Raw genomic sequence first — 24,760 nt, 5'->3', positions numbered from 1 at the left:
CTTGTTGTAGTGGCATGCTCCGTCCTGTCTGACTCTTCGCGACCCTATGGTCTGTAGCTCGCCAGACTCCTCTGTCCATGGGATTTACCAGGGAAGAATTCTGGAGTGGGTTGCATTTCCTCCTCCAGGGGATCTGACTGACCCAGGGACTGAACCCAGGTCTCCCATGTCTCCTGCATTGCAGGTGGATTCTTTACCACTGAGCCACCTGGGAAGCCCATGTTCTAGGGGAGAGAAAAATAAAACAAATAAATCAACACATAGTTACTCAGGAATTGATAAACACTAAGGAAAAAGAGAGCAAGCTAATGGGACAGACCCTGGATGGTGGCCGGGGTGGATTGAAGATGGCTACTCTTTTTAGAGCCAAGAAGGAGAGTCCCTGAGCAAGAGACAGATCAGACCAGGAGGGAGTGGCGTGTGGATTCTATGTGGCAAGCAACCCAAAGCTTATTCTCTTATCAGGAAATAAAAGGATTAGAAACCCTTTTTGATGAGAAATACTTTTAAATAGTACACCATGAAGTCACCTGGACCCTACTCATCTTCCTCTCCTGGAACTCAGCAGCCCAGTCTGACGGCCTCTTCTCTCCATTCTGCCAGCACCTCCATTCTCACGGGTGGGAAAGAGGTCTGCGCGCACACAGACGCACACGACTGGGCTGGGTCTGGTGAACAAAGTCACAGAACAACTCCCAGCTTGCTGCACTTTTCATCGTCCCCCCCCCCCACCAATGCAAAATGAGATTTCCAAGAACTGGCCCATGGTCCCCCTCTTTTTCACCCCGTTTACCCCCAGGCTTCCCTGTGACTCAGACGGTAAAGTATCTGCCTGCAGTGCGGGAGACCCAGGTTCGATCCCTGGGTCGGGAAGATCCCCTGGAGAAGGGAATGGCAACCCACTCCAGTACTCTGGCCTGGAGAATCCCACAGATGAAGGAGTCTGGTGGGCTACAGTCCGTGGGGTCGCAAAGAGTCAGACACGACTGAGTGACTAACATTTACCCCAGTCACCCGTTTCCATCCACCGGCCTGCCCCATCGTACCCCTTTAACCACAGGAAATTCCCCTCTGAGGGACTCCACTGAGCCTGTGCCTCTGGCCCTAGGTATAGGCCACCTCCCTGGTTTTGCTCCTTCTACTTTACTAGGGTTGGAATGATAAAATATAAAAAGAGAAAAGAAATGAAGCCTTGAGAGCTAAGCATGATTTAATCACGGCAGGATTTGAACGTTAAACCAAAGCACAGGTTACATACAGAGATGCACCTCGGAGAAGGCATGAAAACCAGTGTGTGGAGGAGGCCTAAGGACAATAGGGGCCAAGCCTGTTACATTTCATGTGAGAAAACGTGTGTGTGTGTGTGTGTGTGTGGCCCTCTAAAGTACTAGGATCTAAGCAAAGCCCCAGACAGGCCTTGTAAGAGGTCCTGTGGTCTTTAGGCGGCCAGTGGGCCACGCATGGCCTCTACATGGAACTGCTTCTGTGTGTAAACAGGGGAAGAAACCATGGAAAGGCCTGGACCAGGGGCGTGGCGTGATCAAGTGAGTGAGTGAGTGTGAGTGCGTGAGAGTCGCTCAGTCGTGTCCGACTCTTGCGACCCCATGGATGGGAGCCCACCAGGCTCCTCTGCCCATGGAATTCTCCAGGCAAGAAGACTGGAGTGGGTTGCCATGCCCTTCTCCACATGGCATGAGCGAGCAGTGTCTGAGATAATCTGCTGGCCGGCACCGAACGAGTGGACTGCAAGGACTTGTCTTGAGAAGCAGCAAATCTTGTTTGAAGGCCACTGTGAGGAGTGATGAGGCCCTGGCCTGCTTTCTTGACCATGGGGAACACTTTTTTTTACGTTGGATACAAAGAGATTAAGAAGGAAGAATCAACAGAACTTGGTAGCAAACAAGGGTGGAGCAGAAGCAGAACAGCGATGTGGTCCAAATCATGGATAGCGGCGGAAGGCTCCAGTCTGGGGAAAGACAATGTGTGAGTTGTTAGCAGAGCATCCGTGTCAAGGCCGTCCATCGGGCTATTGGAACTGCAGCAGCAGAACCTGGAAGGAGAGATGGGGGAGAGAAATATGGGATGGGTGAGGGTAGATGAGGAAACTCCAGAATGAACATATTCTCTGAAGGAAAGAATAAAGTGGGAAAAGAGAACAGAGGCTGTTTCTCTGTCCAGAGACAGGGGGGTGAGGAAGAGAAGACTCATGAGAGATGGAGAGATGTAAAGGTGGGAAACAGCCCCTGGATGCCCAGGAGGCAGGTAGTTTTCAGACGTAGGAAAGGGGGGTCTAGCACCTCTGTTAAAGGCCATTAAAACTGGCTGGGAGTTCTCTGTTCCAAGGGGATGGACCAAGGTCAGATTTCATGGTAATATGGCGTGGAGAAATGAACTGAGAACACAGGATGAGTCCCGCTCTCCTGCCCCACTCACGGCCTCATACTGTTTATGTTTTGTAAACAGCGCTATCACTGACCTTGATAGCACTGGGCCGGGGTGCCCCTTTGGCCACGGGCCACTTTTGTCTGTCTTAGTAGATCACCATTCTTTGAAGACTCACTGCTGCTACTGCTGCTGCCCGGAGAAAATAAACCTCTGTGCCGTCCCCACACCTCCTGGGTCTTCTTTCAGCTTCCCCGGTCATGCCTTATCTACCCTGGGTTCAGTGAACAGTGTGAGTGGCAAGACATACGGATACACCACGGGGAGGAATTCAATACTGTGTCTTAAAATAATGCAGCATCAAAACAAAGCAAAACTAGGTTCTGAAGGTTTTACACCTGGGGACACGGGGCTGGGGAAGATAAAACAGCAGGAGCAGCCGCCGCTGGGATGTTGGAGTCCTACCTGGCCTTGCTGTGGTCTGACTTTTACTCTGAAGTTGCTTGTTCATTGCAGTTATGCAAAATTCTGCCGGAACAGAAAGTGAAAGCAGAAATAAGTTCCCCTCCATTCAGATCTGCAGCAACGTGGATTGAGGTAACACAGCAACATTTCTCTTGAATCTGTCTTAAAATCCTCATCTTTCAGTGAGAATAATGACCTGAACAGATGGTATAAAGCTTCTGTATTGAGGAGCTCTTGTAATCTAAGCCGGGGATCTGGGGGAGGTGGGTGTATCTGGTCCTACTGTTTCAGGACGAATGTGCAGTTAGGATGAGATTTAAGAATCCATCTGACTGACTCACTCTCTTCTGGAGATTCTCTTAGCTTTTCCCAAATGTTTGCTGCAGTTCTTGGATCTTCTATCTCCAGGTATTTTGTTCAATGCAGCAAAGCGCCGTATAAGGGAAACTCCACTGACAAACGGGCCAAGAGCTGTATTTTAGTCCTGATTCTGCTTCAGACTTCCTGTTTGATTCTGGGAGCGACACTCACCCTCAGTTTCTTTATCTGGACACTCAGAACTCGTACTAGCCAGCTTTTAAAGTTCTTACCAGTTCTAAAGTTAAAGGCCACATGAGTAAATATTGAGGCCTTTCTCTCTTCTCTTACCAAAAAAGAAATATATATATATACACTTTTCCTTTGATGTGTCTGCTACACATGGGGGAGAAGTTCCACAATTTAGGCCAGAGAATGTAAGTTATAATAATGACAATAATTTAATGTTTAACATTCCTTACATGCTTTCTGTATGCTAGTTGCTATGCTGTACCAAATTCTTCATGTGAATTATTTCACTTAATTCTTCCAATGTTAGTGCAAATCATTACACTATTTATAGATGAGGAAGCTGATGCTAAAAAAAAATCAGAAAATTTGCCCAAGATCATTCAGTGTAAGTATGATGGCGCTAGAATTAGAAGCTTTGCACTCTGATTCCCGTGCCTGGGACCTAACAAACAAGTAATTTCATTTTTCAAATCATCAGAAATTCAAGCTAATTGACCAGTTATGGCTTTATGTATCAGAGGCCCTTGGAACATTAGGATTTGGTAGCAGTAATGTAATGCTTGTATAAAAAAGAGGGGAGAGTGTTGTTATTCAACCATATTTAACCATTATTTTCTTCATTTCTTTAACAATATTTGTTGATCTGCATTAATATTGCAAATTGGAAAATTGCAGCAACTCTTTAGACAATTAATTTAAGAGAATGTGTTACTGATCTAAAAAAAAAAAGGAAATGGAGAGCCATTCATAGGTTTAAGGTGAAGCAAGGAGGAGGTAAATAGAGGCAGCTGGCAGGGTGGGTGTCAGAACTGAATACCTAAATTACAATGTATATTGTTTGTCCTTATTTTATATATTTTGTAGCGTTACCCTTCCAATAAAAAATTGTCTTAGTTTTATTTATAGAGGCAGTGAGTTCAATTTGATTTGTGTTTTCAAAGGTAGCCTGTGATGAAGACCAAAGTAACTTAAATATGTTCTCAGTTTGAATATTATAAATCAAAATTTATTTCCATGGTTTTTGATATATTGGAAATAAACTGAAATAAAAACTTAGGTTTAACAGCATCCTGTATGCCAGCAACTATAAAATAGGGCCATTCAGAAAAGGGCCATAACCTTATTTATCCAAAGAGGTGAAATTCAATGCCATTAGCAATAGTAATAGCTAGTATCCCAAGAATATTGAATATTCTTCGTGACTTATTAAGACAAAATAGAGACACCTGTGCAGCTTACTTTCAGATATCCAAACACACTCATGAAATGATGTGGGCAAATGTTAAAAATGTTCCTCATGCAATGAATTTACGCACCTACCATCTCTTCATTGCACAGGAATGCAGAGGGGATTCCGCAGATCCAATTTTAAGGCAGAGTCCTTTCATTTGAGTTCTAAAAATTTTTATTTGTAATAACCAGGTGATAGCCCACTTTCTACTTTATTTTGTGGAGATTTGGCCTCACTCTGACAAAGTAGATTTTCCCCATTCACACATAGCCTTTTGTTGTTTTAAGGTTTTATTTATGAATTGGAGTGTTTTTATTTTCATGCTATACATGTTTATTTTTTTCTTTCTAGATTAAATCTGTTTCTTGAAACATATTGTTCGGATCCTGAGGGACCTAATTGGAGCCAACACTTTGCTGGGGAGAACTATGAGATTTAGCCTGAATGTTCATCTTCCGGAAAATTGATTTAGTATTCCATTCCTCTGTCATGGCTAATTCATGCAGAAAACTAGTATTTAATATTTACATAGGATTTTACTGCTCAGCAGTCATCATGCCCCAAAAAGGTATTTGTTCTCAGTTCACAAGTTCACCTATTGATGAGTTCAATAAGGACCCTGAGGCTTTTCCAGTAGCCACCAATGGGGAAATATTTCCTTGGCATGAGCTGAGGCTCCCCACTGTGGTCATTCCCCTCCACTATGACCTTCTCATTCACCCAAATCTCACCTCCTTGGACTTTGTTGCATCTGAGAAGATCGAAGTATTGGTTCGAGATGACACCCAGTTCATTGTCTTGCACAGCAAAGATCTTGAAATCATAAATGCCTCCCTTCAGTCAGAGGAGGATGTGAGATACAGGAAACCAGGGGAAAGGCTAACTGTTTTGAGTTATCCTGCTCATCAGCAAATTGCCCTGCTGGTTCCAGAGAAACTTAGGGCTGACCTGAGATACTCCGTGGCTATTGACTTCCAGGCCAAGCTAGCTGATGGTTTTGAAGGCTTTTATAAAAGCACGTACAGAACTCTTGGTGGTGAAACAAGGTAAGAGGAAGCTCTAGCTGTTTACAGTCTTTTGTAATACTTTCCTCATGGGTTATGTCTCTACCAGGAGCATGCTTCAGTAGTCATTTATGAAAAGTCAAAAAAAAAAAAAACCCGAAAACTCAGAAGGAGAAGCTTTATCATTCCTAAAAGTAAGTCACAATAAAGATGAAAAGACAGAATGCAGAGGCATAAATTGCTAGAGGGAAAATAACCAAGAGGAAAGGCCAGTTTATGACTATGACAAGATTGACACGCTTATCTGCTAGGGGAAATGATGATGGGTGCAGAGAGAGCTAAAGGATGGAAGGCTTCTCAAAGGAGGTGAGCCTTGATCTGAGACCAAAAGGAAACGTGTGTAAGATCTGGATTGGGAGGGAGGAAGTGAGATCATGTACTTTGCCCGGAAACAGCATAACTCAGATCCAGGAGGCAGGAACAAGTCAGTTGAAGAACTGAGAAATATGGTCTATTCCATCAGCTCATACTGAGCATATATTATGTGCCAGGCACCATTCTAGGCACTGAGTGTATAGTAGTGGGATATAGACTAAGAGTTTGGAATAATTTAGCTGAGTGATCAGAGAAGTTCTTGCTATGGAGGAAGTACATTTAAACTGAGATCTGAACTTTTTTTAAAAGGAGATAATCCTGAAGACACCTAAGTGCACAGTGTTCCCAGGAAAGGCATCAGCAAGTGCCAAGTCTGTAAGGCAGGAGTAATTGAGAGATGAAGGCCAGCGTGAGTGAGGGAGAGATGTAGAGGAGAGAGAAGTCAGATCATGCAGACACTTAGAGCCTCTTGTTTTAGGCTTTGACTCAGGGACCATGGGAAGTCATTGGAAAGTTCTGATGTGATGTATGCTTTATAAAGATAACGTGTATGTTGATGGTAGATTATAGAGAGGAAAAGGTAGAAGCAAACTGGTCTTTCAGAAGGTCATTGCAATTGTTCAGGTCAGAAAGGATGTTGGTTTGGACTTGCTGGTAGTGCTTCTTATGAAATGATTGAATTCGGCATTTGTTCCGAAGAAGGGTAAAACAGAATTTGCTGACATTGGTTATGTAAGGCAAGAGGAATCAAGGATGCTTCACAGGGAGGATGACTTGTTCCATGGCCAGGGTCCATCTCAGGGGTAAAAGGCATCTGGTTTTGGTGCTCTCCTCTTTTAATCAGTTGCTTTCAATTGCCAACTTGAGAAACCCCAGTACGATGGCGTTGGCACACAGTGGGAAGGGGGTGTCTTTCTCATGCAACAAGAAATCCAGAAGCAGGGCCTCCCAGGTTTGCTCCAGAGCTCACTAATGTTATCCAAGACCTAGACTCCTTTTATCTCCCTGCTTAGCCATCTTTGGCAGATGACTTTCCTCCTAATACAAGATGATTCCTGCACCTCTAGGCATCAAGTTCACATTCCAGTCAGGAAAACGGGGAAATGGGAAAGAGAAAAATGCTAAAAGACACATTCCAGTCGAGTCTGACACCTTTTCCCAAGCTTTCTCATCCAATAATTCCAAATAGATCAGAACAGGTCATGTGCCCACCAAGCTGCAAGAGAATCTGGAGAAATGATTCTTTTATCCAGAGACATTACCTTCCTGAACAAAATTAGGATTCCACTGAAACTGAAGAAGGGGAATGGGCATTGGTAGGGATTTTAGCAGCTCAGTGTCTCCTCTCCCCTTCCCCACCCCAGGTGCTCACTGCCCTCTGGGACTCACGCACGCATCCCACAGCCCCCAGCAGTCCACCGAGGACAGCCCTTCCCCAGCCCACTCTTGCCCTTCCCTTGGAAATGCGTTCCCCTCATTGTATCCTCAGTTCTCAGAGGTCTGTTCTCAGGTCTGCCACAGTATTGGATAGGAAAACTATCAACTTCTCACTGAGGCACCACAGGACTAGTGATGATTTATTTCACTTTCTCAACTGACAAAACCTTCACTTAAAGGAAATACATTTTAAGGATATCATTTAGGGAGACGAGTGAGACCCGTTTAATTCAGTTCAGTCACTCAGTCGTGTCCGACTCTTTGTGACCCCATGAACCACAGCACGCCAGGCCTCCCTGTCCATCACCAACTCCCAGAGTTTACCCAAACCCATGTCCATTGAGTTGGTGATGCCATCCAACCATTTCATCCTCTGTCGTCCCCTTCTCCTCCTGCCCTCAATCTTTCCCAGCATCAGGGTCTTTCTCAATGAGTCAGCTCGTCCCATCAGGTGGCAAAAGAATTAGAGTTTCAGCTTCAGCATCAGTCTTTCTAATGAACACCCAGGACTGATTTCCTTTAGGATGGACTGGTTGGATCTCCTTGCAGTCCAAGGGTCTCTCAAGAGTTTGTTCCAGCACCACAGTTCAAAAGCATCAATTCTTTGGCACTCAGCTTTCTTTATAGTCCTACTCTCACATCCATACATGACTACTGGAAAAACCATAACTTTGACCAGACAGACCTTTGTTGGAAGAGAGGGTAGATTTTTAGAGTAGCACCTTGAAAAATAACTGCTTTCCAGTGTGTCTCTCATAATTAACTGAAGGCTATTTCCAACTCTTCCTACGATTAACTTGTCAGCTCTCTTCATACTCAGTTACTTAGTAGGTTTTAACATGTAGGATGATTTGCAGGACAATGTCAATGGAATTTTATGACCTCTCTGTCTCTCTTTTTCTCATTTACACACACATGTGGACACACACAACTTAAAATGCAAAAATAATTCAGTCAACACTAATTCTTTGAGAAGCGGGAAGTCACTACTTTGCATGCAACACCAAAATTAATTGTGTAAATAGCAAAGAAAATCTTAAACTTTTGACTTTTCTAGTGTTAGACTTTCTAAACCAAAATTTCACATTAATAAAAATTATTCCAGGTACTTGGGATTCCTTTAAATGTGTGGGACCTGCTACCAAATCCAAGTAACATCAAGGCCCCAGATAAAATATTTAGATCCCCAGGCTTACTTTTCTGGTCTGAAGTAGAGAATTAAACTGGGGCAAAAATTATCCTAGCAGCTCCTCTTTATTTCCCTCCTGGTCCTTCTCACCCTTTCTCTGTCCCTTTAGATTTTCTATTCTGCCCTCCTCCTCCAGTGGAAGGATGCTCTCTAGGTTTGCTTCCTAATTAAAGTCTTCAAGTCCAAAGAATAAATTTGTAATTATATCATTTCAAATTTCTTCAAGGTGATGGAGTATAGAGGCTTGCTAGGGTATCTACCTACCTGTTACAGACTGAAGACTGGAGCTGCTTTGCTGGCAAGTAGAGAGAGCTAGAAGTGTCTAAGGGGAGCTTGGGTCCTCCAGGAAGAACCTTAGCCCAGCTCCTGCCTCTAGTAGGAGGAAAGTTGAAGATGTAGTTTCCATTCAGAGCTGCCCAGGGATGAAGCTAAAGCTGGCACCTGGCCTGACTTCTTCCTCTTCCCTGTCCTGCTTCCTCCACTTCCTGTCCCTTTGGCAGCATGTTCTCATAAATCAGGGTCTGCTTCTTGGGAACACAACCTAAGACATCACTCACCTCACAAATATCCAAATGGCTGATTGAGATTCACTCAGGTTTAGTGATGATACTAAACTACTAACTTCTAGTCAATTTTGAAGTCAAATGGGGCATACCTGTTGAGAGGGTAATAGGCAGGAAGGTCAGGGGTCTCCAAACCGAGGAAATAGGCTGCAAGTGTCAGACTTTTTTTCTTTTTAAATCTCTCTCTTAAGCAGCAGGAGGAAACAAACTACAAGTGTTAGATTTTTTTCTTTCCTTTCTCTATACAAATTTAAAAAGAGGTTTCTTTTAAAATTCTGTGTTGCCATAATGACACCTGGTTCCACCTGAACTTAACTTTTCTCAAACCATGAGCTAACCAATGCATTTTTCTTATGGAATTGTTTTTCTTAAGCTGTGTTAATGAACTATGCATTTACCCTAGACTCTGTCTTCAAGTTGGTTCCACCTAAGACTCAGAACCAACTTGACAAACCAGTAAGTTTTACTCATACAATTGCTCTCCTAATCTATGTCAATGAAACCATGTATTTGCTTAGAAACCTGCCTTTCAAGATTTCATGGCCTGGAATGACTCACCTTTGTGCCAATGTTATCTCAAAATGCATGTTGTGGGTGAGGGGCCTGGTGTCACTCTGAATTGTGACACATTTCCTTTCCCTAATTAGCAGCCTGCTAGTAGCTATATAACATCCAGCTAAAGACTAGTAGGGGGGCAGTCTTTCTGCCCCCTTCTGATGTCTATGTCAGAAGCTTTCTCTATCTCTTTTACACTTAAATAAAACTTTATTACACAAAAACTCGGAGCAATCAAGCCTCGTCACAGGCCCCAGCTTGACTTCCTCTCCTCTGGAGGCCAAGAATCCCTACGTCTTTCACAGCTCAGCAACAACCTTTCACTATCTCAGCAATGTGTCAATACTAGGTAAAGATCCTAGCAAAGTCACATAAGTTCTCAGAGCCTCAATATCCTTATCTGCCATAAATATGAAGACAATCATGTAAATAGAGTGCCTGGCACAGTGCATTACTATGATTGGCAGCTGCTAAACAAATTTTACCTTCATTTTCTTCAAAAACTAAGAGTCACTAAGATTATAGTTTGAGAAATCAAACATATCACTTCCAGGTTTAATAAGCTGTGTTCTGAAAATAAAATTCTTTTCCCTTTCTTTTATGATTTCACTTGTGTATTCCGACTGGAATGGACTTCTTTTCATAGAACGATTGCAGTAACGGATTTTGAGCCCACCGAGGCACGAATGGCTTTCCCTTGCTTTGATGAACCACTGTTCAAAGCCAACTTTTCCATCAAGATAAGAAGAGAGAGCAGACACATTGCCCTCTCCAACATGCCAAAGGTAGTCCCACTTTCAGAAACTTTGGGAAATTGTTCTCAAAATGAACTTCAGTCTTTGTTGTGTTTTAATATTTGCTTTGTTTGCAGGACTTAAGCCATTAATTTGTTCTCACTCCATCTACATGTTGCATAATAACTCCGATCCATCTATATTTTAAAATCATTCTGTTTGGGCATTTTTACATAAGAAACTTTTTGTTTTAAAGAGATTTATATTTTACTTGTGTTTATATGGAAGCAGTGTTCTTTTAAATCGGTGTTATTTGGCCATCGATGAAATTCAGAATCACCCAGAACAGCACTTCTCAAACTTTAATGTTTGAGATCGTCTCAAGACCGTCTCAATGAGATCGTCTGAAGATCTTGTTAAAATTCAGGTTCTGATTCAGTTGGCCTTGCTGTGAGGCTCAAAATTCTGCCTTTTTATTAACAGCAAGCTCCCAGGTGGTACCACTGCTGCTGGTCCAGGCACCACATTTGGAATAGTAAGGATCTAGAGAATGCTCCATGGGCCCATCCTGAAAATTCACATCTAGCAGTCTGTGATAGAACTTAGAAATCTTTTTAAGTTCCATGAGTAGTCCTTAAAATTATTTATGAAAATTATTTGAAAATCATATGAAAAGTTACAAACTTTTTAATTGAAAGAGACCTCTGAACACTTTTATTTGGCTCATATTTATGCTCAAAATGCAGAGACTCTGAATGGCACAGTAGACCCTTGAGCCTTTTTGGATATTTCCTCACTAATGATGCACTTGCCTTTTTTTTGCTGTTGAACGAAATGTAAAATATTTCTCCATTGCTACCTAGAAAGTTGGATAAAAATAGAGGCCCTCCTGACAGTGCATGAGGAGGATGAGCTCAGAAGCAGCCGGATCATCATAACCCAGCCAGTGACTCCAGCCCATTTTCCTCTCTGCCCTCTTCAGTGATTGTCTTCTGTGGATAAAGTGGGAAAATGAGTCCATAAGCTTTCCCCCAGATTTCTGTTTAACGCTGGAAAAGTTTTTGCTTTGAAATGCTTGCAGAGCAGATCAAGGGGGAAAGTAACACACTCCACATGACATTTATCCCGCCGTTTTTTTCATGATTGTGCAGACAGCAATTTAATTAGCCTACTCCCTTTCAGGTAAAAAGGATTTGCTGCTTAACTCCAAGTCTTCTTTTTAGTGGAATGTTCATTTAAGGGCTATTCAGTCTGTTTCCTGGCAGCTTTTTATTAATATATTTTTTCACATGAATCATCATGGAGGATAAAGTAAAAATACAAGTAGTAATGCCTTTTAATTAAAATGTGATACAAACATAAATTGTTATTTTGTTATATTAGAATTTCAGCTTTCTGAAATGTTCAGAATTGTCAGTTTCTCACATGTAAGAAAAATAAGTGAAAAAAAATTTTAAATATTTTATATAATCCTTGAACTTTGCATTGCTTCAGTTGACTGGGCCAGTTCTCTGGATCATTCTTTTTTCAACAAACACTGGCTTAGCTTTCTGCTCCATATTGACATGGCCAGGCTTCCATGGTTATTCAAAATAAGGAGAGAGAGAAAGAGCTGAAGTAATGCTATGATCATACTCTTTGGATAATACCTATGGCCCTTAAGATGGGTTGTGGACTGGTGAGAAGCAACACAGAAGTTCTCAGTTGGTTTATTTTAGAAGAAAAGAATACAAGTTAAGAATACAAGAAAGTGAGGCGGCCAGCCAAGTGCTAGGAGAGGCAGTGCATATCTTTGGGGCATTCCTTTGTCCCCTTCATTTCTTAAAGGAACACACGCCTGCTGGTGACACTTGCTATGTAAGCAGAATCCTGCTGAAATTGAGAAAACAGCTAAATCCTTCTCTAGCAACAAGTGTTTTATACTTGGAGCTTACATCACCATCCTGGAAGAACTTGCACTAACACTGCAAACACTTCTATTTAAGGCAGTGCTAATCTACATGGGTGGCTCCAGGTTCCTGAACCAAATCAGCCTCTATGGGCTACTTCTTAACCTGGGAGGAGGAGATAAATCAGAGGGAATGCCCACCTGTCTCCTCACCAGCTCTGCCACCAGCTCTCCAGTGTCACAGACCCATTTCTCCATGGTCCCACAAGCTTTCTTCTTCCTCTCCTCCCCCATCTACACGCTTGACTAAATGGTTTTGCTGCTGAGCTTGGTCAGAGGACCACAAAAATAGTGTCCCCTCCTCAGCCCCTACCATAACCTCTCGTCTGCTAGGGGTATGTACCCGTAGAACTGTGGTTCAATCAGACTCCTTACAAAGGAGACTGTTTTTGGAAAAAATTAACTTTCAGATAGAGGTGAAACTTAAAGCCCTATGTATACTACTACCTTTTCAAGGGTACTTGGTCAGTGTTTTCTACTTTATTGGAATTTAGGAATTGAATTTTTGATAGAATTCTGTAGAATCAAATTCCGTAGAATTTAATAGCACAAACATTTGTCATTGACATAGGCTAGGCAGTTTGTGATAATCCTTCAGGCTATTTTTTCTCACCAAAGCAAACTGCAGTCTTATACAAACACACAAAATATGCTTAATAATCTATGGCTAGCACTGCCACAACCCTGATGCCTTAAAAGGGGTTTGGAGAGGGTGAGCAACAAGCCCATTGAACACTTGTTACCAGTTTGAAGAAAGTGGTATTTTCAGATAACAGGATCTGTGTCCTTTCAGAATTCAGGGGCATTGTACCATGGTGAAGACCATCTTTGGAACCAGCTATCCTGAGCAAGTAAAGATAGAATTCAGTAATTACTCAGTGAATTTGATGGATGCAGCTGACCAGTCTATAGACTTAAAACTTCTTACTTCCTCAGTAGATAGGCAGAAGCTTAAATTACTAATGACCTCCTTGGCCTGACTGCTTTCATGGCTGAATCAATGAAGCAAAGATAAAATAAGACTATGACTCAAGCTGTCACAGCAAGTGCCAGGATGAGCAATATCTTTGGAGTCACACAGCCACATCGACATCTTGGTCCTACCGTGAAACTAGCCGTGTGATCCTGGGCAATCATTTAATGTTTCTGAGACTCTGTTTCTTCACCTGTGAAATTATACCTACCTCATACACAAATAATAGGAGGATTAAAAGATGATGCAAACCATCCAGCACAGTTCTGCTTCTCATTTCCTTCTGCAACAGATTTTATTTATTATATAACAAAGGGAAGGGGACTATTCTCTGGCACTTTTGCTTAGAAGTACAAATGTTGAATTGATGCCAGTGTTGGAGATGATTGCATTTCAAGAATGTGGAACCGTCTAAGATATTTCTATGCTTTCAACAACAAAATAGGCATCATTTTCAGATTCCTAAAGTAGCACATCGTGTCTTCGAGGAAGTCTAGAGATAAAAGAAATAGAGGGAGGCGAAGCCACAGAATGTTGTGAAGAGTCCTCTAATCTATATAGGCATCACGCAGAGCATCAAGCTCACCTCTAACTTACATAGCCTACATCATAGGCATTCTTGTAAAATACTCCAGTTCTCAAATACCAATTCTTTCCCTTCCTGTAGGTTAAGACGATTGAACTTGAAGGAGGCCTCTTGGAAGACCATTTTGAAACTACTGTAAAAATGAGTACCTACCTTGTAGCCTACATAGTTTGTGATTTCACTTCTGTGAGTGGTACCACCTCGTCAGGGGTCAAGGTGAGTTTGAGTTCTCATTTCATACACAGTGCAGAATAGCGTCCTGAAGGCAATGAGCTGTACTTTAAAATTTCCCCCCTTATTATCAAAATACCATGCTTATTTACAAAAACAGAGAGAGATAAAAAACAAAATAACCTGTGAGCACTACAGGGGCATATCCTGGTATATTCCAAGTGTTTTCTATAAGTCCGTCAGTATACGACTGGATATAATAACAATATATACTGTATAAATCTATATATACTTTTTACAAATTATATGCAATTATTTTATCTCACCATAATATGCTATAAAAATTAAATGGCATTAAGTATTTTTCTATAATATTAATGATTGCATAGTATTGTATTCTAATGCATAGAGGTACCATATGGATTTTTTTAATCAGCATCTTATTCTAGGACATTTACATTGTTTCCAATTGTTTTCTATAATTTTATTTCCTTAATAAAAGGAGGTCTTCATCATTTTTAGAGTGTTCATTATTTACAAAAAGTTACAATACCCAATAATTGGGGCTTCCCACGTGGTGCAGCAGTAAAGACGCCACCTGCCAATGCAGGAGAAGCGTGCTCAACTCCTGGGCCGGCAACACCCCCTGGAGGAGGAAATGGCAACCCACTCCAGTATTCTTGCCTGGAGAATTCCATGGACAGGGGAGCCTGGCAGGGACTGCAAAGAGTCAGACAGAACTGAGTCACTGAGCACAAACACACACAATAAGTATCTGATAAAGTTTTGTGACTATCAGTGAATACATGAAAAATAAAAAAGAACCCCTTACCCTGAGGAATTGTTACAGACCCAAAAATATATTCAAAGAGCCATAAAAGAGTGCTTATGAAAAATAGCAATAAAACATCGATTATAATTTCCATACATACTAGACGTATGGATACGCAGATATATATTATCAGCAATGTGTCTACATACATCGCTGCACACAGATATATATGTAGATAGATATAGGTGTGTGTGAGGTCAGATTGTATTTTACTTTAGGGGACAGGGTCCTGTCAGTTTCCTTGGATTCACACCCCATCTCTACAATTTTCCATTTGTGTAACTTGAAGCAAGTTATTTAATCTCCATGTGGTTTCATTGCTTCATTCCTAACATGAAGAAATAGCTTCTATTTCAGGAGGTGGTTGAAAGGACTAAGTTAGATTTTACAAGTTTGACAAGTGTACATTTAGCACAGTGCCTGGTAAGGTACTGTGGCCATTAATATGTCTTTCTTATAAAATTTCTGAGGGATTTCAGTTAATTTGGAGCATGAAAGCAGATTATGAAATGAAAGCAATACTGTACTTGAAACCCAAGAAAACTGGAATCTAACTTCATTTTTTCTACTTACTAGCTAGTAGTTACCATGTAGGGAGTCAGTGAACCTATCTGGGCATTTTTGAGTTTAAAGAAAACACAACAGAGGGTGGTTTCAATAAGCTCACGAAGGCTTTTCCACCTAATACAATTGTGTTTTATTGAAACTATTTTGGTGGTCATCATTTTGGAAAGCTAATTCTCAAGTGCTAGAATACATGATAGTGATGATCTGAAGTGAGTTCTCGTGATGTAATAGGTTTATATAGCTTGAAATGTACAGATTGACACCTACAGAATGCGCTGTAACAGAAAACACAGGATTGCTTATAGTTTTCAAGAAGGACTTCTTCTTTAATACTTTACAGAACATCTTACCCCCTGTTGACAACATGTTTAACGGTATCTCAATACTTTCTTGAAAAATACAGTCTCCATTTTCGGGTGAAGGTTGTTAGGAATGGGGTCATGCCAAGGAGCTGTCATTCAAAGATCATTCTTCTCACCGACATTTCCCAGGTGTCCATCTATGCATCCCCAGACAAATGGAGTCAAACACATTACGCTCTGGAAGCGTCACTGAAGCTGCTGGACTTCTATGAAAATTACTTTGATATTCACTATCCACTCCCCAAACTGGGTAGGTTCAAATTCTAGATCATTGTCTTTACTTTTAGAACTTGCTTTGATTTCATCCCTCTTTATATGTGATTAAAATGAGCACTGAGGAACTTCAGTTAGCCCAGAAAGCAATAATTTATACCTGAGAGATGTCTTTGAGTGTAGAAAATAAAGTATTTATGAGAAGCCTAAGTACTTGGGTTCATTTTTCTATTCTTTTATCAGGTTTAATATTAAAATATCTGCATTTTATATTAGATTTAAATGGATGAATTTTCTGGAGCATATATTTCCTTCTATACCATATTCATACAAGACTAGCAATCTTTTATAAAAGTTGCCAAAGGTTTATGTAAATAGCTGAAAACTGTCCTACCATCTGTTATCTACAGAGTGTTTGAAGCTGAAAGATAAGACTGTGGCACAGACATTTAAAAAAAAAAAAAAGAGCAAGAGAGAGAGATTTGGAGGAAATAGATAATTTGAATGTGATAGTAGTTGATCTGTAGTTGATCTTTATATGAGAGGATACAAATAGCCTATCTTTGTTGGTTTCCATTTTCTATCTTAAAAAATAAAAATTGTGATTTTTATGATATTTCAGAATGTATAAAAACACTGACAAATTTTATAACTTATGTAGATTAATTTTTAGAGTTTCGGACAGTGACAAAACTGTTTTCCTTTGGGACTTTATAACACACACCTTATCATGTCCTTCTTCCCCTTTTCTGACCAACTTCATGTAGTTTTTCTTAGTGAATTAAAGGACTATCAGAAGACATTTCCAGGGGCTATTCCCATAGTTCCCGAGTCTCATGGTATCATTATAGTACAGGTTCTATATACCCTTTAGTACAGACATACTAAATCAGGTTACCCACAGTCCATTGCTGTCCTCTATGTCAAAAATCAAGGAAAAATCAAATAATAGCCATCAACAATCCTAAGCTGTTCTTGAAAAATGTGACCTTGAAGACCATATGAAATGAATGCATTTAAAATAAAGTTAACTGAAAGGAAGCATGCAGCTTAAGAAAAAGTAGAGCAGATATATTTAGCAAACAGAATTCAGCAACACATCAAAAAACTCATACACCATGATCAAGTTGGGTTAATTCCAGGGATGCAAGGATTCTTCAATATATGCAGATCAATCAATATGATTCACCATGTTAACAAATTGAGAGATTAAAAACTATATGATCATCTCAAAAAAAAAAAAAAACTATATGATCATCTCAATAGATGCAGAAAAGGCCTTTGACAAAATTCAACACCTATTTATGGTTAAAACCCTTCAAAAAATGGGCATAGAAGGAACCTACCTCAACATAGTAAAGGCCATATATGATAAGCCTACAACAAACATTATTCTCAATGGTGAAAAACTGAAAGCACTCCCCCTAAGATCAGGAACAAGACAAGGGTGTCCACTTTCACCACTATTATTCAACATAGTTCTGGAAGTTCTGGCTACAGCAATCAGAGAAGAAAAAGAAATTAAAGGAATCCAGATCAAAAAAGAAGAAGTAAAGCTCTCACTGTTTGCAGATGACATAATGCTGTACATAGAAAACCCTAAAGATTGTATCAGAAAATTACTAGAGCTAATCAGTGAATTTAGCAAAGTAGCAGGATACAAAATCAATACACAGAAATCACTTGCATTTCTATACACTAACAATGAAAAATCAGAAAGAACAATTAAGGAATCAATTCCACTCACCATTGCAACAAAAAGAATTAAATATCTAAGAATAAGCTTACCTAAGAAGATGAAATAACTGTACACAGAAAATTAGAAGACACTAATGAAAGAAATCAAAGATGACATAAACAGATGGAGAGATGTTCCATGTTCCTGGGTAGGAAGAATCAATATTGTGAAAGTGACTTTACTACCAGATTAAAGATTCAACAGCAATCCCTATCAAATTACCAATGGCATTTTTCACAGAAATAGAACAAAAAATTTCACAATTCATATGGAAACTCAAAAGACCCCCAATAGCCAAAGCAGTATTGAGAAAGAAGAATGGATCTGGAGGAATCAACCTTCCTGACTTCAGATTATACTACAAAGCTACAGTCATCAAGACAGTATGGTACTGGCACAAAAACAGAGATATAGACCAACAGAACAAGATAGGAAGCCCAGAAATAAACCCATGCACTTATGGGAACCTTATTTTTGACAAAGGAGGCAAGAATATACAATGGGGCAAAGACAGCCTCTTCAATAAATGGTGCTGGGAAAACTGGACAGCTACAAGTAAAAGAATGAAGTTAGAACACTTCTTAACACCATACACAAAGATAAACTCAAAATGGATTAAAGACCTAAGTGTAAGACCAGAAACTGTAAAACTCTTAGAAGAAAATATAGGCAGAACACTCAATGACATAAATCAAAGCAAGATCCTCTATGACCCGCCTCCTATAGTAACAGAAATAAAAACAAAAGTAAACAAATGGGACTTGATTGAACTTAAAAGCTTTTGCACAGCAAAGGAAACTATAAGCAAGGTGAAAAGAAAACCTTCAGAATGGGAGAAACTAGTAGCAAATGAAATAACTGACAAAGGATTAATTTCCAAAATATACAAGCAGCTCATTTACAACTCAATACCAGAAAAACAAACAACCCAATCAGAAAGTGGGGAAAAGACCTAAACAGACATTTCGCCAAAGAAGACATACAGATGGATAACAAACACATGAAAAGATGCTCAACATTGCTCATTATTAGAGAAATGCAAATCACAACTAGAATGAGAAATCACCTCACACCGGTCAGAATGGCCCTCATCAAAAAGTCTACAATTAATGTTGGAAAGGGTGTGAAGAAAAGGGAACACTCTTGCACTGTTGGTGGGAATGTAAATTGATACAGCCACTGTGGAAGACAGTATGGAGATTCCTTAAAAAACTAGGACTAAAACCATCATATGACCCAGCAATCCCACTCCTAGGCATATACCCTGAGGAAACCAAAATTGAAAAAAAACACATGTATTCCATTGTTCATTGCAGCACTATTTAAAATAGCTAGAACATGGAAGCAACCTAGATGTCCATCAACAGATGAATGGATAAAGAAGTTGTGGTACATATACACAATGGAATATTACTCAGCCATAAAAAGGAACACATTTGAGTCAGTTCTAATGAGGTGGATGAACCTGGAACCTATTATACAGAGTGAAGTGAGTCAGAAAGAGAAAGAGAAATACCATATTCTAACACATTTATATGGAATCTAGAAAAATGATACCAAAGACCTTATTTACAGGGCAACAGTGGAGAAACAGACATAGAGAATAGACTTATGGACATGGGGAGGGGGAGGAGAGGGTGAGACGTATGGAAAGAGTAACATGGGAACTTACTCTACCGTATGTAAAATAGATAGCCAAGGGGAATTTGCTGCACGGCTCAGGAAACTCAAACAGGGGTTCTGCATCAACCTGGGGGGGGGGGGTGGGGAGGGGGATGGGGAGGGAGGGGGAGAGGGAGGGTCAAAAGGGAGGGGCTATATGTGCACCTATGGCTGATTCATATTGAAGTTTGACAGAAAACAGCAAAATTCTGTAAAGCAATTTTCCTTCAATAAAAATAAATAAAAAAAAGAAAAAGTAGAGCAGACATAAGCATTTCTAATGGCTGTGGGAAATACTGTAACTAATATAAAATCATTGATGCAGTTTAGAAAAGGAATCATTCCCATATTTGAAGTGCTAATGAATACTAATCTTGATTAGTGCTAGTTTACTTTTTGATTGCATTATACATATTGGCTTTTATCCACTAGAATTAAGCAATACTAATTCCAGACAATGAAATTTCAAGCCAAGTGACTTGATTTATTTCAAATTATTATTATTATTTTTTAATTACCTGGCTTTTCAGCCAAAGAACAGTATTTTTTCCAGGATGACCTGGCAGAATAAAAAGAAGTCTACAATTAAATATTAGCCAGAAGTTTTCTAATCAACATGAAATCATTGCAAAGGGTGTATATATATACATATATATATGTATATATATGCTCTCACACAGACATGATATAAATTAATATACATTAATTGAGCTCCAGGAGGCAGTGATGGACATGGAAGCCTGGTGTGCTGCAGTCCATGTGGCTGCAAAGAACTGGACATGACTGAACAACTGAACTGAACTGAATATACATTATACCTGAGGTGCTTAAAGATGATTAAATTTTACATTTTTTCTCTAAACTTTTGTCAAGAAGTAGAGGAAATATTAACGGTGAAAAGGAAATTGAGGTCAGAAAGAATTGATGCCTACAGTTTTTTCCCTTTACTGCCTTAGAAGGACACTTAGAGGCTGTATGTACTTGAAATATTGACTACAGAGATGCTTCTAAATGGTGTTCTCCTGAAATTAAAAATCCCGTATTTTCTCTTTTTTATAGAAATGAGTTCATTATATGTTTTGTTGAATCCAAATATTTTAGAAATCATTTGATATCTTATATTTTCAAAGTCTCTGTAATACTAATATAAAATACAATATGAGTGTTTTAAAATGAATTATTTTCTCAGCAGTAATGCACCTAAGGTAATTTCACAGTTTAGTTTTTAGGAAACAGTGGTTATGTCACTAGGCTACTTCACCTACAAATAAAACTTTATCAATAAATTTTATTCTGCTTGATGATGGATACTGATTATTTTCAGCAACTACAAGACACAATATCAATGTTAAGAGTAAAAGATACTCAGTGTTTTCAGAATGTCTGCTTATATATACTGAAAGGATCATAACGTATTTAAGAAGGAAGCAAATCCCACTTCTGGTGTAGGAGCCGTAATGATTAAGTATGGTTGTTCTTATTTCTTAGATCTCATTGCCATTCCTGACTTTGCAAGTGGAGCCATGGAAAACTGGGGCCTCATCACGTACAGAGAGACGTCGCTGCTCTTTGACCCCAAGACCTCTTCTACTTCTGATAAACTATGGGTCACCAAGGTGATAGCCCATGAACTAGCACACCAGGTACCTGGCTCTCACGGCATTCTCTCAGGGTCGGTTCCAAAGAGCATCATGCAGAACACCCCCAGTATTCCCCAAACAATGTAAGATCATGTCATTTTATTTCCAGGGGGCACCTTAGGGATCATCAAACTAAATACTATATGTCGAGTAGCAGAATGTTCAACCTCTAGACTATGGGTCTCATACCAGAATTTTATCACAGGAGAACTGGCCACTATGTCCTCTAAAACTTTTCTAGGCACAAAGCCTCCAAATGTCTTTTAGTAAAGAAGGGTGAAGATCACAGAGGTACATAGGGCACAGTATTAGAAACCCCTACAAATAGAGATTTTTATTATTTCCCCATACACTCTCTAATACAGTGACATTCCAGTCTAGGGTAAAATCAAGCTCCCTGCAATTGGAATTTGTGATTATTTGGCCATAATGAAGTATTTCAAGTCCATGTACTCCCAGGCTACTGACCCTGGACACACTACCTACCTTTTTAAACTTCAGTGTCCTCATCTATAAAATGAAGTTCATAATAGCTCCTGCTTCTTGAATCTGTTGTGAGGATTGCAGATGAGTGTCTGTCTGTCACACACTAGGTACTCAGTAAGGGCTAGCTAGTAACAGTAGAGACAATGACCACCACTGCCACCATTTCTTACAGAATAAGATTTCCAAGGCCTGCTTATCAACCCAGCGTTACATACAATTACGAAACAGTAAAATTAGCTCTTCAGATACCAGAGACTTTTTTCATTCTGTTTTATTTCTGCAAGTTCCCTGTTATGCAGTGAACTATTAAAGACATCGGAAATTCTCTTTCACCATACAGGCACATATTGTAGAAACTGGTAAAATCTCTTACTTTTTGATTTTTAACTTTACCCTTTATCATGACCATCATAATAAGAGGGGTTGTTTGTTTGTTTTAAGCAGCAAGCTTAAGCGCAGAGCCATGCTCAGCGCTGTACTTTGAGAACATATGAACAGCTTCCTCTGGTTTAGCATCTCCCCTCTGGCTCATCTTAGGGGTTTGGATTATTAGTCACTGGGAGCTCTAAAGCACTTAACTGAGTCTGGGGATTCCTAATTTTCTATCCAGAGTTCATAGGGAAGTAAGCAGAGAGCTCTCCTTTGGAGGCTCCATGCTGCCTTAAGGCCTTCCTTTGAAAGCTTCTCTTTCCTGAAGACTCAGAGTCCAGGGCTGAAGCAGCAGGCCCCACTGGAGTTTCTGCCTTGACTGTTTAGTCTTCCCATCCGTCTCCATCTGGCCATGTCAGTCCTCCGCATAAAGCCCTGGCAAATATTCTCAATGCCGGGTTAGTCAAGGATCCACAGGGTGTCATATGAGGCCCAGATAACCCAGCTCCCAGCCTCCTCTCCAGTCTCATCTCTGAACGACGCCTTGGCATTAGCCACCCCGGACGACCTGCCATTACCTGGACAGGCCAGGTCGCATCACTTCTCTGTGCTTTTCTTCCTGCTACCTGATCTGCTTAGAGCGCACCCCACTTCCAGCATTCCTGGGGCCCGCTTCTAAGACTCAGGAAGTGAATCATTTCCCAGTTATCCTACACACTCTCTCAGCAAAACGGACTTTTTCCTTCTGGAATCCTCGCTGCCTCTTGTACAGATATAAATCATAGTGCCAATAACATTTTATTGCCTATATGTGTCTACTGGTTGACCTCCATCATCTGTATTAAGGTAGTGGCTCTATTACGTACATCTATGTATTTCTCCTATATAACCAGGTTCTTCGTTTGCTGCTTAAAAAAAAAAAGAAAAAAAAACCCTCTTATTACTATGGTCATGATAAAGGGTAAAGTTAAAAATTTAAAAATAAGAGATTTTACCATGGCATTGTGCCAGGAACATAGTAGATTCTCAATAGATATTCACTGAATGAATGAATGAATGAATAAAATACTCTTCCTGACTGGTGAAATGACCATAACCAGCTTGAACTTCTTGTGTTCATCACTTCTCAAACTGAGGAAACACCCACCGTTCCTCCTCACAGATGTCCTTCGGAAGATTGGTGCGCATTTGCAATATGATCTGAAAGTTGTAAGACAAGGTATAGGGGTTGAGCAGTTTCTGGAAGCTATGGATCTAGTGATTTCTGTCCTATAACTATAACAAGGCTCTTCTGAATCTTAAAATCTTGTTATTTAAGCTTCCAGTCCATCTGGAGATAGCACTCTTAAAATAGATAAACTAGAGACACACTAAAACAACAAAGGCCAAATAGGTAAAATATAATAATATATAAAAAAAATAATATTTAAAATGTGTTACAGATCAAATATAGGTCAAGGATAAATTTCTATTTAGCTTATCTTTTTGCATCCTTTTAATTTATATGTATGTAAAATCTCAGACTTTTATTCACACTAGTGGCTAAACTGATCTCCAGAAGTAACTTGGGACAGAGGTCAACAACTACATTTGCTCATTAGTAATATTATGTAATGATCTGAAAGTCCTAAATGAATTCTTATCCTTTTAAGTAACTGCTACTTAATATAAAAAGATGACTTCATCAAGAATATTTTGGCTTATATTTCTCCTTAGACCCTCACTGTAAGTCAATGACAAGATGAGATTATACTTACCATGCAAAATGTCTCTTCCTTAATAATTCTCTTCCTTAATATTGAGCCTAATATCTAGGAAATATAGGGAGGATATAATGGAAGGTAGGGCATTGGAGGCAATATGGACACAAAAGAAGTAAGTGAAATAAGCAAAAATGTGGTGGTGAGGGGAGAAGGCAGGGAAACCAGGAGAAAGATGCTGTGCAGAGAGAAAGGGGTAGTAAAGACAGAGAAAAGGCCTCAACTAGTAAAAAAGAAGTTACCGCCCATTGTATTTTTTTGCTACAGTTAATAATCTTTTATATTTGTTTGACACTGAGTTTTTATCTCCCAGTGGTTTGGTAACCTGGTTACAATGGAATGGTGGAATGATATTTGGCTCAATGAAGGTTTTGCAACATACATGGAACTTATCTCTCTCAACATCACATATCCAGAGCTACAGTTTGTAAGTCGCAACTTTGTATATCATACTATATGTCCTAAGAAATCATTAATTTACTATTATAATTTTTAGAAAGTGCCATAGAGAACACGGCATTGTGTTTTTGAATCTGTGGTATTTTCTTTTGTATAAACAGATTGTATTGGTTTGCTAGGGCTGCCATGACAAAATTCCACAGACTGGGTGGCTTAAGCCAGTTTATTTTCTCACAGATCTGGAGGTTGTTTGGCTTCAAAATTCTCCAAATTGCAAAAAAAAAAAAAATATTTCAGGCATTATTCTATATTTATCCAAGAGTCTGTAAGCAATATGTCTGTTAACATAATGAATTCTAAGATGGTGCTTCCCTGATGGTCCAAATGGTAAAGAATCTGCCTGCAATGCAGGAGACCAGTGTTGAGAAAAATCTCTGGGTTGGGGAAATCCCCTGGAGAAGGGTATAGCAACCCACTCCAGTATTCTTGCCTGGAGAATCCCATGGACAGGGGAGCCTGGTGGGCTACGGTTCATAGGGTCGAAAAGTGTCCAACTGAAGCCACTTAGCA

At 39.9% G+C, this 24,760-nt stretch overlaps 1 protein-coding gene across 1 annotated transcript in view; it reads left to right on the top strand.

The window, feature by feature from the left end:
* Nucleotides 1–2,840: 2,840 nt before the first annotated feature.
* Nucleotides 2,841–24,760, top strand: part of ERAP2 (endoplasmic reticulum aminopeptidase 2) — a 43,710-nt gene continuing 21,790 nt past the window's right edge. Inside the window, exons 1-7 of the mRNA XM_043464588.1 lie at nucleotides 2,841–2,979; nucleotides 4,979–5,673; nucleotides 10,397–10,535; nucleotides 14,073–14,207; nucleotides 16,053–16,173; nucleotides 21,025–21,179; nucleotides 24,105–24,218. Of these exons, the coding sequence (XP_043320523.1) occupies nucleotides 5,072–5,673; nucleotides 10,397–10,535; nucleotides 14,073–14,207; nucleotides 16,053–16,173; nucleotides 21,025–21,179; nucleotides 24,105–24,218 (1,266 nt within the window). The 5' untranslated portion in view covers nucleotides 2,841–2,979; nucleotides 4,979–5,071. The remainder of the gene's footprint in view (nucleotides 2,980–4,978; nucleotides 5,674–10,396; nucleotides 10,536–14,072; nucleotides 14,208–16,052; nucleotides 16,174–21,024; nucleotides 21,180–24,104; nucleotides 24,219–24,760) is intronic.

The sequence above is a fragment of the Cervus canadensis genome, chromosome 4, assembly GCF_019320065.1.
Source record: "Cervus canadensis isolate Bull #8, Minnesota chromosome 4, ASM1932006v1, whole genome shotgun sequence".
Lineage (NCBI taxonomy): Eukaryota > Metazoa > Chordata > Mammalia > Artiodactyla > Cervidae > Cervus > Cervus canadensis.
Note: the sequence above shows the minus strand (reverse complement) of the source record. Positions and strands in the feature narration are given on the sequence as shown.